This window comes from Dermacentor andersoni, chromosome 6, assembly GCF_023375885.2.
Source record: "Dermacentor andersoni chromosome 6, qqDerAnde1_hic_scaffold, whole genome shotgun sequence".
Taxonomy (NCBI): domain Eukaryota; kingdom Metazoa; phylum Arthropoda; class Arachnida; order Ixodida; family Ixodidae; genus Dermacentor; species Dermacentor andersoni.
In genome coordinates this window covers 107468533-107494522 of record NC_092819.1, presented here as the reverse complement: position 1 = coordinate 107494522, position 25990 = coordinate 107468533, and the positions used below count along the sequence as shown (strand labels likewise).

Genomic DNA, 25990 nt, shown 5'->3' with positions numbered 1-25990 from the left:
AAAAGAAAATAAATATTGAATAAAAATTGGGGCATCGTGCATTCTGAAGACAAGGCATCCTCTATGCGTGAGCAAAACATTGAACACTTATGGCAGCTCAATAAATTATCGCTAAATAAGCAGAATTAGTGTGGCTGATGAGGAACACATGAATTAAACACAAAACTCGAGCATTCATTCCCATGGCTTAAAAACTTCACAGCAAAGATACTACACCTCAACTTGTGCAAGGTAGTGTACCCTTCACTATCCCATCAGAGCATGCTAAAACAGTGCGCTCAATGTGAAAACACTGTGTAGTTAAATTTAGGTACACGTTAAAAAATCCCAGGTGGTGCAAATTTCCGGAGTCCCACACTACGGTGTGCCTCACTATCAAATATTGGTTCTGGCACGTAAAACCCCCTAATTTAATTGTTTTAAAATAGTGCACCATGATCTGTATGTACCGAGATTAAGAAAAGAAAGAAAAAGAGCAGTGAACAAGAAATGGGAGCGTCATGCATGTGAATTGAGAGTAAGAAAAGAAAGAAAAAAGAGCACTGAACAAGAAACTGGAGCATCAGGTACAATTAACACTATTTTTGGAGCTTTTCCGCTAAAGCTTTGATCAGCTCCAGCTGGGCAGTCTGGTACACTTGGCTGCTCCGCCTTTGCTCAAGAAGTGCGGCCAGCTCAGTTTTTCGCAGCTCAAGCTCCTGTTCCCTCAGCCTCACGTTGTTGTCATGCTGGCGGATGTGGAGCTGCATCTTGTCATCGTGCTGGCGTATCTGGAGGGCCAGTCTCTCCCGGTCAAGTTCATGACCGAGCATGCGCATCTGCATTTCTTGGTCTGACCGGGCCTCCAGATACGCCAGGGTGGCTTCATTATGCCCTCGTGTGCCTGCACAAATCAAACAAGGAACATAAGAAATGTTATGAAGCATTTCTGAACTTCATGCTTTGAAGCACAAGCAGTGCTTTTTTGAAGGCGACAAACGCAGCATTGAGTACAAGGACACACACGTGTGTCTTGTACTCAGGGACACTACAGTAAAAGCTCATCATTGCGACACCCGTTAATTTGGAAATTTGGGTAATTCGGATGGCTCTATTGGTCCTGGCCAAAGTGCATGGTAGTCTATGGGCCCAAACCTTCGTTAATTTGTCAGAATTCGGCCCCGCACCGCTTAATTCAGACAAATGCTGACGGTTGCCGCTACACGAAAGTGTGGTAAAGCAGCGCAGCGTCGCTGAATGTCAGTTTCTTCTTTCTTTGCTCCACTGCGCCTTCGATGCCATTTTCCTTGTGTTGTCGAGTCGGCATCATCTCTTCTTGCGGAGTTGTAACCATGTTTTGCATGCCACCACCATCCTGTGCTACGGTGATGGCAACGCCGGCAAAGCGGGAGAAGTACGAATCCACCAACTTGGCGACTAAGGAGGGAGTTTTGCAGGCTTTGAAGAACGGCGAATTGCAACAGCACATGATGACCAAGTACAACGTGAAGCAGAGCACGTTGGGAACGTACGTGAAAATGAACAGATTCTTCAAGCCTTCGAAAGCGATGAGTTTCAAGCATCAAGAAAGCGGTTGCGAACCGGAGCTTATCCCCAGCTCAAAGAAGCTTTGCTCCAGTAGGTTACTGACTGCTGCAACGCGAATCTGTCTGTCTGGGCCTGCAGAGAACGCTAGAATGGATTTTCATAGTAGCCGACGTGAAATTCGCCATTCTCAGGGCGGATTTTCTGCGCCACTTCGGAATGTTAGTCGACGTGCATAACCAGAAGATACAGGACCCTGTGTCACAAAGCGATGTAAAAGGCAAGCCTTCAAGACATATGCTGCTCAGCCCTATGCTGATCAAGCCAGCAGGCCCTCTTCGTTTCACTTCCATAATGAGCCAATTTTCTGACCAGACACACCAGCGCCAAGTGGGATCCCCAGTAATACACGACGTATTTCACCACATCACCACTACTGGACCACCGGTTTATGCTCGACTATGTCGATTGTCGCCCGAGAAACTGGTGGAGGCACAACAGGAATTCGACCATATGTTGGAGTTGGGTATCTCCAACCATCTTCCAGTCCTTGGGCATCTCCCCTTCACATGGTTCCTAAGCAATCATCCGGTGACTGGCGTCTTCGCGGGTACTATCGAGCGCTGAACAGTGTCACAATGCCCGACAGGTACCCCGTGCCACATATTCACGACATACTGGCACCTGCACAACAGATGCATTGATGCCTCGTGTACAGTTCGTTAAGGGATCAACGTGCAACATTGTTGAAGGTACCATTAAAAACAAATAAATGGCCGTATCGAAAATAATAATAGAACAGCCTGATCAGGGTGTACAAACCCCCACCACCCTCCTTGTGTCGCATGCTAAATACAACACCCCTTTCTGAATGCATCAGAAGCCACATTGGGCCAGTAACCACTGTTAAGCTCACCCAAAAATGTAAAGTAGAAGTTTTAGCGTGGTCGCAGAACGTGAAATGCAAAACGCTTATTGAAACCATGTATTACAATCGGCCACTAGGCCAATTTTTATGAAATTTGTTGCACTTGAGAGAAAAAAAGTCTAGTGACTGTTGGAAGCGAAACTATGATTTAAGGCCTGAATTTTTTTTTTCGAGAACTTCGTAAGTTTGCAAAAAAATAAAAGCACGAAGTTTACAACTTTGTAGCACTGCACCAAGAACAGATGCGCAATTCTGTAAGCTACGCCCATTACAGCATTCAAAACAAATTCGACATCAACTTATATTGTGCGTGAATTTGCTACACTGTTTATAAGAGTATTGCGAAAGTCCTACTCACATGTTAGTGGTCTATTTCAGAACCATGCATACTATGTCAACTATGTCCGCTTTAAATGTACAGTTAGATGCAATTCACAGAGTTATATCATTTTTCCTTACTGTGCTACATCGCTGTAAACTTGACAGTAACCTTTTCAGAAAATTTTGGATTTTAAGCCATTTTTATTTTTAAAATTGACAGCGTAAATAAAGCATTTACTACCAACAGTCATTAGATTTAATCTTTTTTTTTTTTGAGATGCAACAAATTTCATCAAATTCGGTGCAATGGTTGCTAATAAAAATGATATCTCATTTTCTGTGGATTTAGATTGAAGCTCCTGAGCTAAACCTTCCTCTTAAGGTCGCAAACGTTAACTACGTGATGATTCTATGTTCCTTGCTTGCTGCATGGCTCGGTCCTTCTCTCCTTCCCAATTTTTTAGTGACAGCTCCTTGCACAGCATGCAGAAAACCAAACAGTCATGTCATGGAACTGGCCCAATCCTCAATGCATTCGCACTAATTTTCAGAATTGTCCACTCATACATGAATAACACTTCACACTTGCTACAATGAAAGCAAAAGAAAGCACCACGCAGTTCGCACCCGGTGTAACACTGCAGAACCACAAGCTCGACCATGGTCGGAATATGCAACTATCTGCAAACAAGTGCCGAACTGCGCAATTCACGAGCCTACGCTATGCGCCAATCCAACTGATGAGTTTGCCGTGGCCACCAGAACCGAAGACTGTGGTAACAACAGTGCGCAAAACATACATGAGCGTAACACGAAGCCCTCCACTGCATTCCACTGCACCCTACTGCCAGACTTGGTCAGTAAGGCGGACAAGCGCTTGTGACACCAGGTTCTTTGTGAAGAAAGTTATTTACCTCTCAGTGGTGTCCTTCGTACACGAGGGGTCGCTAGTACAGGGGCAGCAGGTGGCAATGGTCTGTTGCTGCTGCTGCTGTTGCCATGCACGGTCCCATGGCAGGTGCCCATTGCATTTGCAGGAAGCTCTTAAAATGCAAAATTTAATATTGCCTGAGTGTGCATTTAGGAATTCTATAACATCAGGCAGTACTGGCGCTAACTGCAGTAAAGCAGTGCTGAAAATTGGCTTTTCACTTGAATTTCAGACATGCAGTATTCACTGGACTGATGCAGCTTTGCTGAATTGTACATGCTACAAACAGTATGACCATATAGGTGTGACAATACTTTTATAGGCAAGGGGACAGTATATGACATACACCAATAGTGTGTTTAAAAACTACCATCATTAAAAATGTGGCCTCACTTGATGATTATTATTTATGCAAGTGCTGACAGAAAGCATTCGGAATGTGTTAACTAGGCAGTTGGCAGCATCCAATCAGTTATATTATTGAAGCATAAAATACTGGCCTTACTATTACTGGCTGCACTGCTAGTACCACAATGTATACAGCGTGTCTGTGGTGCCAGAGGGAAATGAATGAATGAATGAATGTGTGGTTTTTATTGGCGCAAGGGCCAGGTATGGCCAAAGAGTGCCATGCCAGTGTTAGTGATTTCGCAGTGGAGTGATACATTCTATTAAGTTGATGTGATGTGGCTGTAAAGGGGCCTAAAAAATAGTCACTCTAAAGGCTGTAAAATCTACATGTAGTAAGATTATGGCGATGGCTAACGACGTGTACTATCAGCCTTCAAGTACATTACGAAAATGATGATATACAAAGCATGTCAGAATCAAAGACTGGCCACAGCACTATGGCCTCACCAGAGCCCTTGAGACACAAGGTCCTGGAGGCATGTGTTATGCAATGCTGCTATCACAGCAGCATCCTCTGAAGAGAGGGAGCGCTACGAATGTATGGGACTAATAACATGTAGGACAACATCATTGAAGAAACTGAGGACTGCTTTGGCGTTAAAAAGCGGTTCTTTGCCAAGAAACATAGCCAGGTGAAGCGGGATACAATAGCGCTATGCCAGAGGAAAATGTTTCTTTCTCTCAGCTTCGGCTTCCCGACACTCAAGTAAGATGTGGAGGACGGTCACCCTCTCCCAGCATTTACAACAGGTTGAAGGTTCATTTCTAGAAAGTATAAAATTATGGGTTCCAAATGTGTGTCCTATTCTGAGATGACAGAATAGGAAATCTGTTCGCCGTGTTTTTGTTGCAGAGGGCCAAGAACCTAATTGTGGCTTTATCACCTGCAGTTTATTATTTGTTTCTATGTTCCACATGCATTGCAAGTGGTTTCGCAGTTTCCTTCGTAAGAAAGGCTTCGGATCTGTGACAGGGACAGCAGCGGTAGGATTAACAGCATGTGATGCAATTGGTGTGGCCATCTGGTCCGCCAGAACGTTACCCTTGATTCCCCTATGGCTGGGTACACAGCATATAATGATATGATGGTTAGCAAGATAAGCTTTACACAGCTCGGAATAGAGCTAAATAAGTACGGGATTTTTATGCTTACAGATTGACAACAAGGTTTTCACGACACTTAGGGAGTCTGTATACACAACTGCTTGTATATACATACAAGCAGTTGTATATACAGTATATATATACTGTATATACCTTATTTATGGTGCAAGAGGGAGTGAAACGAATCAGATAGTTACCTTGCAATGGCAAACGGGCGTCATTACCACCTGTGCCCACTGGTGACCTCTGTGTGGGGTTTTCGCGTGTGGAGTCATTGGGACTTGCCGGCTGCCCTTGAGGTGTAAAAAAATGGAGTATAAGATTTGCACATGAATCAGGTCATTGACAAATCTGCAGAGTACAATCAAACTCTCTATGTGGCTTCCATAGATTCAGGAATATAATCGATGTTATTTGTTTCTATTGTTTAGTGTTTTAACATTTTAATGTTATCTGCATGTTTAAGGGTCTAAAAAAAATTGTTCCCCGATATTCCAGAAGTCCCAAATCTGCCACTCACATCAGCAGTTCTATGTTACTGACTGACAGCTAATAATTGCAGTGTCTGGCAATATTTTCTCATTTATGCAGGACTACCGTACTTATTTCAATATAGGTCACCCTTTATTTTCTGGAATGGTATGCAAAATGACCTATTGCCTCATACTCATTGCAAAAAATTTTAATCTACATTCGTGAAAAAACTAACAATATTCATGAGCTAATGGAGTTCCTTCGACGCGCAGGCCATAAAGTCAGTCTGGAGATTATCCAGACTAGCTTCAAGAAATGCTGCTATCCAACGAACTCAGAACACAGTATGAGCAAATGCACTGTTCTATGGAAATCAGCAATGTGGGGGAAGTTTCATGAAAGGAAAGAATTGTGTTATCCATCTGAAAGTAGCCTACAGCGACTAGGAACCCCCCCCTTTTTTTTTCTTTAAAGAAAGCTGCACAGTTCGAAGAAAATTCATCCTGGCCTTGGGATTGAATCTTGGACTAATGCCTTTCCAGGAGAGTTCCTCCACCGACTGAGCTAACCAGCAGAAAACAAGATGAGGAAGAATTAATTGACAATTCAAAGCACCAGGATACTGATAGAGTAAATGAGTTCTGCGGAAACCCACGAAGTGGCGCCTATAATATGAGCACATTAACAATCTCTTCCTCAAGACAACAGTTAACAGATTACTTGAAGAATAGAGTACAAGCGGCACTATTTTACTGAGCTTTTATCATATTCACTGAGAATAAGGTACTTTTACATACGACAACATGGCTCAGGCGATGCGGGCCATCCACTTGAGGCCCACCTGCCTGGGTCGTCAGGCTCCTCTTCTGGCTCTGGTACGAATACGTGCACGTCGCTGTTCTCCCCTACAGATAGAAAAGAGCATAAAATTTCATGAAATTTAAAACAAAACCAGTAGCTTTGCTAACACTTAGGGCAGGTTCCTTGTACTGGTTTCCAACAGTTCAATCATAGGGAGGCGCGCGTGGTGAAATGTTTGCCTAAAGAATTTGTGGGAGAAAACTGCACTTTGAAGAGGAAGCAGCAGCACAGTTCTACATAATTTACACATTTTAAAACGCGGTCCCATAAAAATTGCAGGCTTGAGGCATTTAGATTATGGTAATTACAGTAATTACTTGGCTCTCATGATTCAAAACTGCAGCTACACGGCTGAATTAAATGAACATGGTATGCATACTTGAATGCAAGCTTTCAGGAAGCCACATAGCGACCAATCTTAGGTGTGAAATGAATAATGACAGCAATACATATGGTATGGCACAAGGGCATGCAGCATTGTATTTAGCAATCGAGTTGAGTGCTAACATCTCAACTCATGCACGTCACCCCCCCCTCCCCCCCAAGAAGAATAAAAGAAAGTGAAGTATTAAGTCTCCTACCACAATCAGTAGAAGAGGCAGTGAAGCACTCCATGGCAGCTGTCTTGCGGGTGCTGGGCTGGCGCTGCTTTGCCCCTGCGGCGCTCGCAGCAGCGCAGACAGGCCTACCCTTATTAGTGCCGCGGTGGCTCCGCACCGCTGATCTTGGTGGTCGGTAGCTGCACTCACGTGCCAGGTCTGCTACCTGCTGTAGCAGCCTGTGCACCACCTCGTAATCTTCCTCCGTCCCTGATCTAGAAAAGCAAACAGGCGCATTTAGAAAATTTGGCCGAAACGTGTTAGCTTAGGATATCGACGAGTAATAAACGTCTGGAACACTTACTTTTTCCTGTTTTTTATGTCGTCCCGCAAGAACTGCGCCAGGAGGAGGTCCAGCCGTTCTCTCACGCTGCGGAGATTGCGAACCACTTGCGTGAGTTCGCAAAGTTTCTCGGTGATCTTCACCCACATCGTGGGATCATCGAACGGGTTATGTGTTAGCACTTCTTGTAATATAATAATATCGTCGCTCGGCATGAATCGCCTGCGCGACCGAACGACAGGAGGGGCAGCCATTTTGTACTTCTTTGTTTTGTTTTTTTGGCTTGTCTTCCCTCGGCTTATTTGGTCGTCGGTGTAGACGCGGTCTGGCCACCTGGGTCGGAGCGGACGGTACCGGGATCCGGCAATCCGGTAATGCAATACGGTATCCGGTAAAGTCATGCGCATGCGCAGTTCGCACCCGGTAAAACGCCCCGACGCTAACGGGGCGGCTTTCCGGACAAGCTAAACCTCCCTAATAACCGAAGAGGGCGCTCGACCTCTCCGCCAGAGCCCATACCGAGTTTCGACGCGAGAACGCGAAGCTATAAGGCACCAAGTCGACGAAATGCTGCGCGACGACATCATCCAGCCGTCCAAAAGCCCGTGGGCATCTCCTGTAGTCTTGGTGAAAAAAAAGGACGGAACCCTGCGTTTCTGCGTCGATTATCGTCGTCTGAACAAGATCACGAAGAAGGACGTATACGCCCTCCCACGGATAGACGACGCACTGGATCGGCTCTGCAACGCTAAATACTTCTCGTCAATGGACCTCAAGTCTGGCTATTGGCAAATAGAAGTCGACGAAGAGATCGCGAAAAGACGGCCTTCATCACCCCAGACGGCCTCTACGAGTTCAAGGTTATGCCATTCGGACTGTGCTCGGCGCCTGCAACGTTCCAGCGCGTGATGGACACGGTTTTAGCAGGATTGAAGTGGCAGACCTGTCTCGTTTACTTGGATGACGTCGTCGTCTTCGCCGGAAATTGCGACGATCACCTGAGGCGGCTTGCGACAGTACTAGAGGCCATCAAGTCATCAGGGCTCACTCTGAAGCCGGAAAAGTGCCGATTCGCTTACGATGAGCTTTTGTTTCTAGGCCACGTCATCAGCAAATCAGGAGTACGCCCCGACCCACAGAAGACAGCTGCCATCGCAAAGTTCCCGCAGCCAACCGACAAGAAGGCAGTGCGCAGATTCCTTGGCATGTGTGCCTACTATAGGCGCTTTGTCAAGGACTTTTCACGCATCGCGGAGCCGCTAACACATCTAACCAAATGTGATGTCGAGTTCAAGTGGGAAACGCCGCAGGCCAAGGCATTTCAAGAACTCAAACGACGCATGCAGTCGCCGCCGGTACTTGCACACTTCGACGAGGACGCCGATACCGAAATCCACACTGACGCCAGTAGCCTAGGCCTCGGTGCCGTCCTAGTTCAGAGGAAAGAAGGACTTGAACGAGTGATATCGTATGCTAGCCGGTCGCTGTCAAAAGCGGAAAGCAATTATTCTACGACTGAAAAGGAATGCCTCGCCATCATTTGGGCTACAGCTAAATTCCGCCCTTATCTTTATGGCAGGCCATTCAAAGTCGTCAGCGACCACCACGCGTTGTGTTGGCTAGCTAACTTAAAGGACCCTTCAGGACGGCTGGCGCGGTGGAGCCTCAGACTACAAGGATATGACGTCACGGTAATATACAAGTCCGGAAGAAAACACTCCGACGCCGACTGCTTATCACGCGCCCCCATCGATCCCCCGCCGCAAGACGACGAGGACGACGACGCCTTCCTTGGGATAATAAGCGCGGAAGACTTCACTAAACAGCAACAAGCAGACCCGGAGCTAAAAGGCCTCGTCGAGTATTTGGAAGGGAACACCGACGTTGTACCTAGGGCATTTAAGCGCGGGTTGTCTTCGTTCACGCTACAAAACAACCTGCTCGTAAAGAAGAACTTCTCACCAGTCCGCGCCAGCTACCTTCTTGTTGTACCCTCAGCGCTGCGTCCAGAAATACTGCACGCCCTACACGACGATCCAACCGCTGGGCACCTGGGGTTCTCCCGGACGCTGTCGAGAATACAGGAAAGGTATTACTGGCCGCGTCTGACCGCCGACGTCGCCCGTTACGTCAAGACATGCCGAGACTGTCAACGACGCAAGACACCACCGACAAGGCCAGCAGGATTACTACAGCCGATCGAACCTCCTCGCCGACCATTCCAGCAGATTGGGATGGATTTGTTGGGGCCATTTCCAATGTCAGCATCCGGGAATAAGTGGATCGTCGTGGCGACGGACTATCTCACCCGCTTTGCCGAAACTAAAGCTCTACCAAAAGGCAGCGCAGCCGAAGTGGCGAAATTTTTCGTCGAGAACATCCTGCTGCGACATGGTGCTCCAGAAGTCCTCATCACCGACTGAGGAAGGGCTTTTACAGCAGAGCTCACCCAGGCCATTCTGCAGTATAGCCAGACAAGCCACAGGAGGACAACTGCCTACCATCCGCAGACGAATGGTCTCACGGAGCGCCTAAACAAGACCCTCACCGACATGCTAGCAATGTACGTCGACGTCGAGCACAAGACGTGGGACGCAGTCCTGCCGTGTGTAACCTTCGCTTACAACACGGCAGTGCAAGAAACAACACAGATCACGCCGTTTAAGCTGGTTTACGGCAGGAACCCGACAACGACGCTCGACGCCATGCTGCCCCACGTCACTGACGAAGAGAATGTTGACGTCGCTAGCTATCTGCAGCGCGCCGAAGAAGCCCGACAGCTCGCCCGCCTACGGATCAAGAGCCAGCAGAGGACCGACAGCCGACACTACAACCTCCGACGACGCTTCGTCGAGTACCAGCCCGGTGACCGTGTTTGGGTTTGGACCCCTATACGCCGACGAGGACTGAGCGAGAAGCTTTTGCGTCGCTATTTCGGACCGTACAAGATCATCCGACGTATTGGCGCACTGGACTATGAGGTCGTGCCAGACGGAATTTCGCATTCACAACGGCGCCGCACACGATCTGAAGTGGTCCACGTGGTGCGTCTGAAACCCTTTTACGGACGCTGATGAACTTCCGTATTTTTGTTTTCTTTGTTACGGGTGTTTTTCTTTATTGCTTTCATTGTATGCAGCATCGGGTCGATGCTTTTTTTAAGAGGGGGGTATTGACACGTGTACTTATCTTTATCGGGGGACCACGTTTCGCCACCTAATAAATGTAATCGCACAGTGCGGGACGCGCCTGCATGTATCCGAAGTTTCTGGAAAGTTATCGATGCTTCTACCCGGCTGTCTGTTGTCGCCGAACGTTGTGTTATCTGATTTCATCGCGTGACGCGAATGGTGTAGAACATTGTGGAAGGCACGCGGGTCCGAACGATTAGTCTGGAACATTCGACGACTGCTGTATAAAAGCCGACGCGCTTGCCTCGCTGATCAGATTTTCGACGATCGCCGACTGTGTTCGCCGCTATCGTTGTGCTTTAAGTGTAGCCTGTTTTGTGGGCACAGGTTCGCCCAATAAAAGCTAGTTTTGTCTTTCACAGTACTGCTACTGTGTTCTTTAACGTCACTACCACGTGACAATATCAACCGTTAATTGCTCGTTGTATTTTTTTTCTTGTCGTCATTGATGTCTATTAAGCGCCTGTGTACTAGTGTTCCTTTGCCCTTTCTTTTTATTTGAGTATCGTTGTCAGTGGACAAATATTTTTTTCCCTTCTCCCGACTCTGACTCCTTCACTGTGATCGCTTGAGTACGCAAGCACCAACTGGCTTGTATACCCCATCGACGACTTCGCGCTGACGACGAGCGTGTGACAAGCCGTGGCAGATGCACATCATTTGAAAGAAAAATCGAAGCAATCGCTTCACTAATTAAAAAGTTTACATACAGTAACTTCTTAGTTGCAAACTCTACGGCGCACGTTTATATTGCACTATGGAAGAAAATTGTCGAAGCTCAGTTTTGTGTTTCAGCACTTCAAAACGGCCAAGTAAACTCAAATAATTGGCTTTAAATCATTTATTAAATTTTCCTGATTACGCACGCAGCACTGCAAGGCATAGATTTCGGAGCAACTCTCCTGTGACGTAGCATGCCGGCGTAAAATGAAGCTGGGCTATACGGCGCGATAAAAGGGTTCGTCTTGCCCCCGCTGCAGGAATGACTATGCAACCAACGGTAGTCTCGCACATCGCCAATGGCAATAAGAACGCGGGAAGAGGGACGTGCATGTCTGTCCGTCCGTCCGTCCGTCCGTCCGTCTGTCTGTCTGTCTGTCTGTCTGTCTGTCTGTCTGTCTGTCTGTCTGTCTGTCTTACCGTTTCTCCACCAACTTGAATCACTAGATAGTCCGTGGTCTAGAACGTACAACACCGCGCTGCTGTGCTGAAGGAACAAGGTTCGAAAAATGAACTGTCCAAGCAACTGAATGTGTTTGATGTGTCTGTTGGGAAGCTCGTGTGCTCGATGGAAGTTAAATAACGCAGTGACCTCAAACTCTCTAGACAAATTCACCAATTCTCACCGTCACACGTTGAGCATGCCACTGCATTTTAAAAAATGAAATTTCCAGTGGGTATTATAATGCTGCGACATTCATAAATTTATCCGAAAAGTTAACCTTCGAAACAACTGAGCACCTGCCTTGCGATGTTTAAGAATTTTGTCGCCACTGCAAAGATTTTCCTTCCACGGACTGCGACCGCGTCACATCCTCCCGCATAAGTTCGCGTCCCGATGTCCTCTTATCAGCGTCACCAGCTGTGTCACGCGTCTGCAAGGACGTCTATGCGAGATAAAGCCCTCGACGAGCGAAATTCCGGCGTTTTTATCTTCCCGCAAAGCTTAAGTGCCAGTGGGAAACTTATCACTTCTGTTTGCGGTTTGTTCTCTAAATAGCTCCGTGACACTAAGGGGCCGTCTAAAATCATTTAACAACAGCCGTATGCGACGGTCTCCAGGCGATAAGCGAACGCCGTTGAGGCACGAGAAACGATATGGAATATACACAAAAAACAAACAATAAAAGCACACTTTGCGTCTTCCTGTGACTGTGGTCAGATAACGTCGCAGTTATGTGCATATCTTTTGTACGACTAAGCAAATAACTTGAAAGAAGGGAGTACCAGCGAAACACAAAGGACGCGCGCACAAGGAAAAGGCGTTAGACACGGCCGGACGCTGGGCTTTCAACTGTACTTTATTGAAATCTACACTGCCGCACATAGCCATGTTTCACATGGTAATTTATCTTCGAGGTGTTACCTATGCACGTTTCTTGGGAGGAGTTGACAGTGCGCATGCGTCGAAGGCTATGTTGCGGCAGTGTAAATTTCAACAAAGTACAGTTGAAAGTCCAGCGTCCGTCCGTATCTGACGCCTTTTCCTTGTGTGCGCGTCCTCTGTGTTTCACTGGTACCCCCTTTTTTCAAGTTTATCATGCACCAACTGGCCCAAGAGCTTGCGCTAATGTAAGAAAATAAATAGTGCAGCTACATTCTCTTGCCGCGAAAGAAAAATCGCACAGGCGCATGACACATGCAAAAGCACTTCATTTGAAAACATAAGGTAGCAAATATTGCCTCGCGAACTGTCCCCATTTCATGCTGTCCTAGCTGTCTCTGTGCTTCCTTAAAAATGAAATACAATGCAGTCAAAAAACTTTATTTTTCATATGTCTTGCATCTTGAAACTGCAAAAGCGGACAAGAAACGAAGAGAGTGGACAGGACGAAGCGCTTTCTCACAACTTTGAGGGAAAGTGCTTTTGAGAAAGCGCTTCGTCCAGTCCACTCTCTTCGTTTCTCGTCTTTGTGCGCTTTTACAGTTTCAAGATGCAAGTAAATCAACTAGCCCGGTTATACATTCTGTTACTGCACGTATCTTGTGTACTTCCAGTACCAAATATGATGATTTCTAAATATAGTGACACAAAGAACCAACAGACGGCATGGCAAACTTTTATCGGCATCGACGACTCTGCAATGTGGAGAGTAAGAGATATATATCCATAACCTAGGCCAAACCAGGTCTTGACACATCGTCGCCAGTGACGAACGACCAGACAATCTGTTGTATTCTGACGTGAAGTGTGACGAGAACTCGTCAGGTCGTCATTATACGTAGTCAAAGATAAAATGGACGCCGAACACAAACACTAATAATAACAATACTTTTCGGCATCCATATGGGCGGCTTCTTCACAATGAAAAAAATACGACAGCCATTCCACTCTGTGAAGGTGGATGACTAGCGCAGCTAAATAGATGGTATATCAAAATGTACAGCACAGAGGTGCATAAATATTCTTGTGTTGTTTATTATTTCACGCAAGTTAATATATCTTTCTGGTTGATATGGTAGACGGCCAAGGATTCGGTGACGACGATAGACAGGTTCTTGATGAAGGTTAAGTCCAAACACGAGCACCTCGTGGTCGTTGGCACATTGGGATAAGTGCAGCACTGTAGCCCGAACCGTTCAAGCGTAAACAGGGCAGCCAATTGCCATCTGGCCGCGACACGTCCATGTTGAAGTCGCCAACGACGAGGACTCGAGTTTCATCGTCATCGGTCGGATGGAGGAGCCATCCAAAGTGGTCGTTCATAAAGTCCTCTGCGTCGTGCTTGGAAGAGGCAGGTCTAACGTACACGGCGGCAACAACCATCCGGTCAGTGGTCTTCACGGCACACACGCCGGCACATAACGCCGCGCTTTGTAGTTCTTAGGTGGTGGACGAAACGTCGTACGGCCCCATGGAGGCGGCTACGTCGTTCCTCACGTGTATGGCAACTCCGCGAGCTCACGAGGAAACTCGACGGGCGCATGCGATGCCGGTGTAGCCGTCGACAAGAACGAAGAAATCGGACCACGTCTCTGAGAGACAAGAGGGATACGCGTCGGAGCAGGGCGTCGTGGACCACGCCTGTCGTGTGCAGACGCAGCGACCTGACGTTGAGAGTCGCCAGCGAGAACATATATTGCGGGTGGGCGACCTCTCCATTACGACGATAGAATAAAGATGAAATTCTACGTTGGAATGATGAGCGGCAGCGGAGCCAGCTGAGGAAGGAGATAACGACGACGAACGCGTGAGCAGTGACACGAGCGCGTTCGCGCGGTTGCGCCGAGGGGCGCAGAATGAGTCAGCTCGCGGGTTGCTCGCTGACGACGGATTCGCGGGTTGTTGGCGGACAACGGATTTGCCTTAGCCATATACAGCCCCGCTGTAAAGTTCGGCCACATGTTAGACTCCTGTAACCCATGAAGGCGAAAGCTGCTGCGCACGTGGTTAACACTGTCCATCCCCTTGCTTGAGTCACTAAGCCATTCCTTTACTTAAAGTTTATTCTTCTTCTGTCGTTATACGCATAAGTATGGCAAGGTAAGAAACTAGACGGGAATACGGAGTGCCCTTGAGCTCAAGCACAACGTGATGCTCGAAAGTCGGTCGCAGAACCTTGGCGGCAAAAGGTAGGCAGACTCCACGCTAAGTCCCATCAGGACGTTCGCAGGTACAGCCTTAAATACATCTGCTAATGCGCAGCATTCTTGATGAGTTCAACCCAGTTTTTTGTAACAACTATTTCAACGTTTTCGTGGCTCGGTCTCGAAAGACCTGGGCAGGTGCTACTGGTTATGTGCTGCTCTTGAATTAATCGTTCCAACGCCAACCTCATACACTAGAATCACAAGAATCACGCAGCACCCCTTCACATTTAGACTCGGCGCAGTGACAATCCCTGAGGCTTCTGAGGTCCGCATACTGGGTCTCGATAATCACCAATCCGGCAGTGGTCACACTGGCTCCGTAAAACCAGACAGAGTTCGACAAAAACACTTCACCTTATTCGTCGCATTGCAGCAAAAGCAGCTGGAGCTCGTACTGACGTAGCTCGACGGTTGGTGCGTGCAGTCTTGCAGCCACGAATTTTATATCAAGCACAATTTCAACGGCTGACTTTGGCACAGCTGGCACAGTTGGAGACGATTAATGGCGATGCTATGCGCACAATCACAGCACTGCCCCGCATCACTCCGATACCAACCTTACAGGAACATGCCCAGCTCAACACCATTGCAGAGCTAATTTTGCAACGTGAAAAAGCACGTGAAATAAAAAAGCAACTTATTCCGGCTGTCGCTGCGTTGCATGCTCATTTTCACCGCGGCTCTCGGATTGGCAATCAGCCCTATCCAATGCCTCCCTGGGAATTCACCAGCATCACAACTAATAAGCCAACGAAGTTACGACGCAGCGATACAACAGGTATTATTGACGAACACAACAACGTCGATGCATCATGCGTTAACACCTGCAAAGTCTATACGGATGCTGCCATTCTCCCAGACGGCGGAAGGACATCATTCCTGAGTACTACGCATAATTTCATCAGCGGCCACCACCGCTATTTATCTACGGAAGCCAGCGCTCTAGTAATGGAACTTTAAGCCATCCACGACGCTCTGCAAGATGCGACATCTAAGGTGCCTACCATCAAGCAACTAGATATCTTCACTGATTCTTTAGCGGCTATTCAGGAACTCAAGAAGGTTGATAAGGCGATGGAAATCTGCGAGAGAATACACACTATGAATAGTAAGACAGCTACTTGCGTCAAGGTACACTGGATTCAAGGCCATTCAGCAAACCCTCACAACATTGCTGCTGACCAGCAGGCACACTGCCCTCCTAATCCTGATCCTCCACCTATTCCCCTCCCACCCCAACCCCGTAACTCGCTGCGAGCCCGTAAAAATGTTCTCCGGCAGGGCACACGCGCTCTTATCCCACCGTGTGTCTGCTGCCTCCCCCTTCATCTTACTAGGGCGGAGGAAGTTGTGCTTAGGATGCTTCGGGCCGGGGTGGCCCTTACACCGGCTGTTGTCTCAAGGTGGAACTGGTCGCATTTACCACTGGGTGCTACGTGTCCATACTGCTCCATTCCTGTGGTGGAATCAGATGCATACCACCTAATATGGACATGTACGGGTTTACAATCGGAACGCTCGCGTCTCCTACTGCAAGCCGGCCTCTGCTACAGTGGGACAACCAGCTATGACCGCTGGATACATGACAACAGATTCCACAAAACACTGCTTCAATTCATACACAACGCAGGCCTCACAGCACACATATCATACACATATACGCTCCAAGAATTATGCCTTAAGGGCAAGCCTTTATCGCAATTAAAAAAAAAAAGACAACCACAACGAACAACCCCATAGGCAACCCTCCACGTCAGTTCGCAACAGGCCGTAAAAGCATTTGCCGTTCGCTACAGAAGAGTTATGTGATTCATAAGAGTCATTCTCTAAATAAACCTTGAGTGTTTCGCATTACGCAGATGTCAGCTGGAGTTCAATGTGTTTGAGTATTAGTGGTATTTGCCTTCTTTGGAAACTTCAATCAGTTTGCTGTATTTTCTATTATGTTCACGCCTAGCCTCTTTCCCGCCAACTGGGATCACTGAATAATCCATGACATAGAGTGAGAGAAAGGTTTAATGACACTGACACGTGTGCTTATCTTTATCGGCCGACCACATTTCGCCGCTTAACAACTGCAATCGCACAGCGAGGGACGCGCCTGCATGTATCCGACGTTTCTGGAAAGTTATCGATGCTTCTATCCGCAGTCTGTTGTCGCCGAACCTTGTGTTATCTGATTTATTCACCTGACGCGAATGTTGTAGAACTTTGTGGAAGGCATGCGGGTCCCAACGATTAGTCTGGAACATTCGACGACTGTTGTATAAAAGCCGACGCGCTTGACCCGCTGATCAGATTTTCGACGATCGCCGAGCGTGTTCGCCGCTATCGTTGTGCTATAAGTGTAGCCTGTTTTGTGGGCACAGGTTCGCCCAATAAAAGTTTGTTTTGTCGTTCACAGTATTGCTACTGTGTTATTCAACGTCACCACCACGTGACATCTGGTGGAGGTGCTTTTCATTCATGTACCGGACGCCGCCGACAAGCCATGATCCAAGCCCGGACCGCAAAGAGAACACCAACGTAGTCCCGGAGCATCGAGCAAGCCGCCGTCTTCAACAGCTGCCCCCGGAGCACGGACTTCTACCTGAGAAGACCAAGAAGATTGTGGACAAGGCAACCCCAATGGCAGCCCCAGCGTCCCCCATCGTGCTGCAGCAGCCCAGGGAACCTCCGACGTTCCGCGGATCAACATTCGAGGACCCGGAAACCTGGCGCAAAACGTATGAGAGGGTCGCTAAGTTTAACAGTTGGGACACCGACGACAAGCTGCGGCATGTCTATTTCGCATTGGAAGACGCCGCCAGGACGTGGTTCGAGAATCGGGAAGCCACCTTAACGACGTGGACCTTTTCCGAAGCGGCTTCTTGCACACGTTTACCAGCGTCGTGCGAAAAGAGCGAGCCCAAGCACTACTAGAAACCCGAGTGCAGCTGCCAAACGGGACGATCGCGATCTTCACGGAGGAGATGGCCCGTCTTTTCCGGCACGCCGACCCGGAAATGTCGGAGGAGAAAAAAGTTCGCTTCCTGATGCGGGGCGTCAAGCAAGAACTTTTCGCAGGACTTATTCGTAACCCGCCGAAGACCGTAGCTGAGTTTTCTGCAGAGGCATCGACGATCGAGAAAACTGTGGAGATGCGCACCCGGCCATATAACCGCCACGGGCTCAGGCCGCAGTACGCCATCCAAGGACTGGATTCCGACAACCTCCAGGAGACCATCAGGGCCATTGTGCGCGAAGAACTGCGCAAGGTCCTGCCTTCGTCGCAGCCCCAAGTGGCTTCGATCGCCGACATTGTGAAAGAAGAGGTGCACCGATCGCTTGGAGTTCCCGAGCTGCAACCACAATTACCGCAGCCCCAGCCAGAAGCGATGACATACGCCGCCGTCGCACGCCATCAGCCCCCTCGGCGACCACGCCAGGGCCCTGCAACGACGCAATTCCGTCGTCCGCCGCCGCCGCCGCCAGCACGCCCACCCGTCGCCCAGCGCACCTACGCGAGGAAGACGGACATTTGGCGAGCCCCCGACCACCGTCCGCTCTGCTATCACTGCGGAGAAGCCGGCCATGTGTATCGCCGATGCCCATACCGGGAGATGGGACTGCGAGGTTTCGCCGTCAATGCTTCGCGCCCGCAGCGAGGTGAACGCCCTCGCGATATCGCCGACTACCTCGCCGCTACTCAGTGGAGCTCTCGACGACCGTCGCGTTCGCAATCACCAGGCCGCTACCTGTCGCCGCAGCGCCGACCATGCACTGGCCCAGCCCGGGGCCGGTCAGCGAGCCCGTATCCGGAAAACTAAAAGCAGCAACCGATGGAGGTGCGGTTGCTGTTCGTCGAACTGACGAAGATCCTCCGCCGCCGACGAAGACGACGAAGAAACCATCTCGACGACCTAATGACGACACGCCGCCGTCCCGGCGAAGCTAGGAAGCCAAGACTACACCGACGAAAGACGACTTGACGACGCGACGTTCCAGCTTCAGTTCAACGCGACGCAGCCGTGATCCGACGCCAAGACCCAACTGCAACGCCAAACAAAGAACCACCGACCTCGACGTACTTCTCGACGGCCACGCAGTCACTGCCTTAGTCGACACAGGAGCCGATTACTCCGTAATGAGTGGACGCATCGCCGCCCAGTTGAAGAAGGTTCAGACTCAAATTCGAACTGCTGGAGGACACCTCATTACGCCAACTGGAATCTGCACGGCAAGAATTACCGTTCATGACCGGACTTACCCTGCCACCTTCGTTATCCTCCAACAGTGTTCACGAGACGTCATTCTCGGCATGGACTTCCTGAATCAACATGTCGCAGTCATCGACCTGAAGTCGAAATCGATAACACTGTCGGAAGATCAAGTGATACCGCCGGAGAGCCCTCGTAGTCACCACGCCTTGAGTGTGCTCGAAGATCATGTGAGCATCCCGCCTCGCTCCAGCATTGTCATTTCGGTCGGCACCGAAACACCCGCTGACGTAGAAGGCGTCATCGAAGGCAACAGACGTCTACTGCTCGACCGTGAAATTGGCGTCGCAAGAGGGATCGCTCGACTTCACGGAGGAAACACAAAGGTGTTGCTGACAAACTTCAGCCAGGAGTTCAAGCACATCAACAAGGGCACGACGATCGCATACATCGAGGAAATTCAGGAAACCAGTGATGCGTTTGTCCTCTCGGATTCTGTCGCATCTACCCCGACGACCGTCGTTCCCGAGCCAGACTTCTACATAAATCCAAGTCTCCCCGCGATTAAGCAGCAACAGCTCAGAAGTCTGCTTCGACGATACAAAGACTGCTTTTCGACGTCATCGAGGATTCGACAAACACCAGTCGCAAAGCATCGCATAATAACCGACGAGTGCGCTCGACCACTCCGCCAGAGCCCTTACAGAGTTTCGGCGCGAGAACGCGAAGCTATAAGACACCAAGTCGACGAAATGCTGCGCGATGACATCATCCAGCCGTCGAAAAGCCCGTGGGCGTCTCCAGTTGTTTTAGTGAAGAAAAAGGACGGAACTCTACATTTCTGCGTCGATTATCGTCGATTGAACAAAATCACGAAGAAAGACGTATACCCCCTCCCACGGATAGACGACGCATTGGATCGGCTCTGCAATGCTAAATACTTCTCATCGATGGACCTCAAGTCTGGCTACTGGCAAATAGAAGTCGACGAAAGGGATCGCGAAAAGACCGCCTTCATCACCCCAGACGGCCTCTACGAGTTCAAGGTTATGCCATTCGGACTGTGCTCGGCGCCTTCAACGTTCCAGCGCGTCATGGACACAGTATTAGCAGGATTGAAGTGGCAGACCTGTCTCGTTTACTTGGATGACGTCGACGTCTTCGCCGGAAATTTCGACGATCACCTCAAGCGGCTTGCGACAGTACTAGAGGCCATCAAGTCGTCAGGGCTTACTCTGAAGCCGGAAAAATGCCGCTTCGCTTACGATGAGCTTCTGGTTCTAGGCCACGTAATCAGCAAATCTGGTGTCCGTCCAGACCCGCAAAAGACAGCTGCAATCGCACAGTTCCCGCAACCCATCAACAAGAAGGCAGTGCGTAGATTCCTTGGCATGTGTGCCTACTACAGGCGCTTTGTCAAGGACTTTTCACGCATCGCCGAGCCGTTGACCCGTCTAACTAAATGTGATGTTGAGTTCAAGTGGGAAACGCCGCAGGCCGATGCATTTGAAGAACTGAAACGACGCATGCAGTCACCGCCGCTACTTGCGCACTTCGACGAGTACGCCGATACCGAAATCCATACTGACGCCAGTAGCCTAGGCCTCGGTGCCGTTCTTATCCAGAGGAGAAACGGAGTCGAACAGGTGATAGCTTACGCTACCCGGTCGCTGTCAAGAGCGGAAGGCAACTATTCTACGACCGAAAAGGAATGCCTCGCCATCGTTTGGGCTACAGCTAAATTTCGCCCTTATCTTTATGGCAGACCATTCAAAGTCGTCAGTGACCATCACGCGTTGTGTTGGCTAGCGAATATAAAGGATCGTTCAGGACGACTGGCGCGGTGGAGCCTCAGACTACAAGAATACGACATCACTGTAACCTACAAGTCCGGGCGAAAACACTCCGATGCCGATTGCCTATCACGCGCCCCCATTGACCCGCCGCCGCAAGACGACGAGAATGACGACGCCTTCCTTGGAATGATAAGCGCGGAAGACTTCACTAAACAGCAACGAGCAGACCCGGAGCTAAAAGGCCTCGTCGAGTATTTGGAAGGAAACACCGACGTTGTCCCTAGGGCATTTAAGCGCGGGTTGTCGTCGTTCACGCTACAAAACAACCTGCTCGTGAAGAAGAACTTCTCACCAGTCCGCGCCAGCTACCTTCTTGTTGTACCGTCAGCGCTGCGTCCAGAAATGCTGCACGCCCTACACGACGATCCAACCGCTGGGCACCTCGGATTCTCCCGGACGCTGTCGAGAATACAGGAAAGGTATTACTGGCCGCGTCTGACCGCCGACGTCGCCCGTTACGTCAAGGCATGCCAAGACTGTCAACGACGCAAGCCACCACCGACAAGGCCAGCAGGATTACTACAGCCGATCGAACCTCCTCGCCGACCATTCCAGCAGATTAGGATGGATTTGTTGGGGCCGTTTCCGATATCAACATCCGGGAATAAGTGGATCGTCGTGGCGACGGACTATCTCACCCGCTTTGCTGAAACTAAAGCTCTACCAAAAGGCAGCGCAGCCGAAGTGGCGAAATTTTTCGTCGAGAACATCCTGCTGCGACATGGTGCCCCAGAAGTCCTCATCACGGACAGAGGAACGGCTTTTACAGCAGAGCTCACCCAAGCCATTCTGCAGTACAGCCAGACAAGCCACAGAAGGACAACTGCCTACCATCCGCAGACGAATGGTCTCACGGAGCGCCTGAACAAGACCCTCGCCGACATGCTAGCAATGTACGTCGACGTCGAACACAAGACGAGGGACGCGATCCTGCCGTACGTAACCTTTGCGTACAACATGGCGGTGCAAGAAACAACACAGATCACGCCGTTTAAGCTGGTTTACGGCAGGAACCCGACGACGACGCTTGACGCCATGCTGCCGCACGTAACTGACGAAGAGAATGTTGACGTCGCTAGCTATCTCCAGCGCGCCGAAGAAGCCCGACAGCTCGCCCGCCTGCGAATCAAGAGCCAGCAGAGGACCGACAGCCGACAGTACAACCTCCGACGACGCTTCGTCGAGTACCAGCCTGGCGACCGTGTTTGGGTCTGGACCCCGATACGCCGACGAGGACTCAGTGAGAAACTACTCCGACGCTATTTCGGACCCTACAAGGTCATCAGACGTATTGGCGCTCTGGACTATGAGGTCGTGCCAGACGGCATTTCGCATTCACAGCGGCGCCGCGCACGATCTGAAGTGGTCCACGTGGTGCGCCTTAAACCCTTTTACGGACGCTGACGAACTTCGTTATTTTTGTTCTTTTCTTTGCTACGAGTGCTTTTGTTTATTAACTTCGCTTGTTTGCAGCATCGGGTCGATGCTTTTTAAGAGGGGGGTATTGACACGTGTGCTTATCTTTATCGGCCGACCACATTTCGCCGCTTAACAACTGTAATCGCACAGCGAGGGACGCGCCTGCATGTATCCGACGTTTCTGGAAAGTTATCGATGCTTCTATCCGCAGTCTGTTGTCGCCGAACCTTGTGTTATCTGATTTATTCGCCTGACGCGAATGTTGTAGAACTTTGTGAATCCCAACGATTAGTCTGGAACATTCGGCGACTGTTGTATAAAAGCCGACGCGCTTGACCCGCTGATCAGATTTTCGACGATCGCCGAGCGTGTTCGCCGCTATCGTTGTGCTATAAGTGTAGCCTGTTTTGTGGGCACAGGTTCGCCCAATAAAAGTTTGTTTTGTCGTTCACAGTATTGCTACTGTGTTATTCAACGTCACCACCACGTGACAATACAAAATGTGGAGAGGTCGGCCTGAGGTACATTCCTCTAACCAGCTACTCCGCGTTGGGGGAAGGGGAAGCGGGAAAGAACGAGGGAAGAAAGGCGCATGATGGGTGATGATGTTAAGGAAAGATGTAAAGCATATGGTAAGCTCTTTGGACAACTTGAAGCCTACAGTACAGGCCCGCGCTTTTTAAAAATCAAGTAAGGCCTGGATAGCCTTAAAACTCGATTTAACGTCTGACCAAGGGCCTCCGACCGAGGTGGGTTGCCGAGGAGCGCGAGGACATTCTTCAATTTTTCACGCTCTTCCGCGTACTGAGGGCAGTCACACAGCCACATGATATATAGTATCTTTCATATTGCACAGTTCACAGTCTGGTGACTGGGTGCATTGCATGAAGTGCACCTACCCGCGCATAAACGCCACCCCCAGCCTAAGTCTGTGCAGGAGGCTGGCACAGCTGCGCGGAATCTTGGGTCGTAGACTAAATTTCATATTAGGCTCCAATCTTTGATGTAGTCTGTGGCGATTATCCGGATTGTCATGGTTAAATCAGTGTACTTATGTGGTAAATAAAATAAACTTCTTCTATCAACAACAAAAAAATTTAAATGGGCAAAGCAATAATATCCGACTCCTGTACTGAGGGAATCGGGTTCAAAACCAATCGCCTGACCAACTTGGGTCCCCGGGTATGTAACTCGGGGTATGTGGCACTCTTCGACGAATCTGCTTGACGTCAACTTGCGTCAGAGAGTACGTGCCATTCGACATGCGTCAGTTTTACAATGACCGTCTTTCACGCCAACTTGGCGCACTGGGCACTTGCAACTGGGAATGTGCCGCTCTTCTCTGACAGGCAGTTCGGCGTTGACATACGCTTGCCTATGGCACGGCGGTACGGTCAGTGAATTTGCAACAAGCGGAAACATTATGCTCGGTCCACAGCTAGTTCAGTGTCATTCATCTGGAATTAATATAATTTGTAGGGCAGCTAGCGGGTGAAAAACCTGTAAATTGAGGTTCCCTACAAATTTTCGTCTCTGAGACTTCGTGCATGCAGCATACTTGCACGCAGCATAGCCCTAGTCATGGTATGTCAGAAGGCGAACTATATGACGGAGCTAATCTGCGATTTCTTCTTGGACCTAGCGGCATCTCACAGCACCGCTCGCTGTTTACGCGAAGCTGAGGCGTTCTGATGCTCGGTATGACTTTGTGCGCCGCTGAACAACGTCAACCTCGACCTCAGAAGGGATTCCACTCTTCGGTACGTCTCGTGAATTCTCCTTGCAGGGATACTAAAAAGAATGTGTGCATAAGATAGTTTAGCTTGGTAAGATGTTCTCCAGAACAATGTTTCATTCTTAGGAGCGAGAACACTGATTACTAAAAATGAACACGAAAGCCAGGCTTCCCTTTCTTCAAATTTGGGCCCAAACCGTAGCGCCGGTACATCAGTGTGACATCATGGCATTCATTGTATTAACTTGCAATGACGCCGTATTGTCGAGGAAATAGTTGCTCAACCTCCCCAGGAGGTTTCTTTGGTTCATTTCGAACGGAATGTAATGTTTTTATATACGCACTTCCCTGAACCGAATTATGTTCTCAAAATGAGTGACTTCGCCAGAAAATGTTTCGGTAACTTCAAAGGCTTTAGCCACACGTATTTATTTAGAGAGCCTTCATGCAATGAGGTTCCCTAAATTAGTATTTTTCTGTTTTGTGCATGTCAATCCTAGGCCAATGATAAGAGTGAGCTGATCAGACATATACATAAATGCTACTGCAGCTGAACTTGATAGCCATCCTTAGAACTCCTTTAAGAGAAGCTACGTGTGTGCCTAAACAACATCGTGCTGAATCACGATCTACTCAAAAGCTTCCGGCTATGGGCTTGCACGGTGTGAGTTATATTCATTAATTATGTTTAATACTATCACGGTACACGTGAGAACATTATTGAGTGGAGGGGCGGGAAAAGTGCCCATATAGCCCATAAAGAAGAATGCATTTTGAGAAACAGGAAACCAGGCAATAAAACGGTAAAAACGCGCAAAACACAAAGATATAATGACACTTCGAAATTATCGATGCCTACATCGTCAGCGTTTCAAACTTCACGGCAGGTTCGCAGAGAAGCGGGCGAGGAACGCGCGAAGCACAAAGCACTTCTAGCTGCCACTACGAAATAAGACAGCCATAAACATCCATGTGTACCTTACCTCTTGTCCTCGTAGGGAACTCCGGCGTGGGCCAGCAAGTAGCGGATGGGCTCGCCGAGGCCTCGGATGTCCCAGTAGCCGAGCACGCTTGGCGCCATAACTGCCTTCTCGCTGGCGCGGTCACGTCGGTTTCTGCAAATATTCCGCGCGAGATGACAGCTGGAACCGACGCCCGTTGCGTTGTCTGTCGACGCCGCGCTCCTGTGCTCTCCCCCTTTTCAGCGATCGGCGGAAGCGGCCCCACGCGCCTTTCTGCAGGCACCGTCACAAAGAGCCCGTATGGAGAGCCGTTACAGTCTTGTTTGAGCCACCGATGGAAGAGGTCACGGCAGAGCCTGCTCTGCTGTTTCTGCGTTCCTCTGCGCAACGCCAGTCGCGTCCTGGCTCCCTCTATGCGCAGTGTTTTCACCGCACTCTTCGGACTGCCAAGTGGTGGAATACAGTCGACCACACGTATACTGTTGTTTTAACTTCAACCGACACCAGGGCTTACTTAGCGCCATAGAGTTTCTCACTACATTACCTAGAGGAAAATCTGGCGCTGCTGCGCTGTGGTATGCATGGGAATGCCGGTATATTGCGGATTCGAATTGGCATCGTTCTCGTAGAGACAGGACACCTTGAAGACGCGCTTGGCAAGTACCGTTCCGTCTGTCACAATGATTTATTTTCTACTAGAACAGCACGTGAAAAGCTGTTTCAGCTTTATTATTACGCGAAAACATGTTTTGTTTAACTATGAGAACTTGTTATTGTGTGTACGACTACATGTTACGTAAAATGTATCAGCGGGCCGCTAAAGTTGGAGCACAGACGACAAGGTTCGCGCTCGATTTGAAACAGTTGGTCGTCTGTTCTTG

The 25990-nt window shown here is 49.2% G+C and overlaps 1 protein-coding gene and 1 long non-coding RNA gene across 3 annotated transcripts in view; both read right to left on the bottom strand.

Moving 5' to 3' along the window:
* Positions 1–25620, bottom strand: part of LOC126522325 (glutathione S-transferase B-like) — a 129802-nt gene extending 104182 nt beyond the window's left edge. The window contains exon 1 of one of the 2 annotated variants that reach the window (XM_050171054.3): positions 25131–25620. In XM_050171054.3, coding sequence (XP_050027011.1) covers positions 25131–25228 — 98 coding nt within the window. In that variant the 5' untranslated portion in view covers positions 25229–25620. The remainder of the gene's footprint in view (positions 1–25130) is intronic. The other variant, XM_050171055.3, reaches the window with a different exon arrangement.
* On the bottom strand, positions 779–5486 carry LOC140219000 (uncharacterized). Its single transcript, XR_011895253.1, has 3 exons — positions 5417–5486; positions 3688–3816; positions 779–883 (listed from the first exon to the last, which is right to left on the bottom strand). It is a non-coding gene; the product is annotated as an uncharacterized lncRNA (long non-coding RNA).
* Positions 25621–25990: the final 370 nt, after the last annotated feature.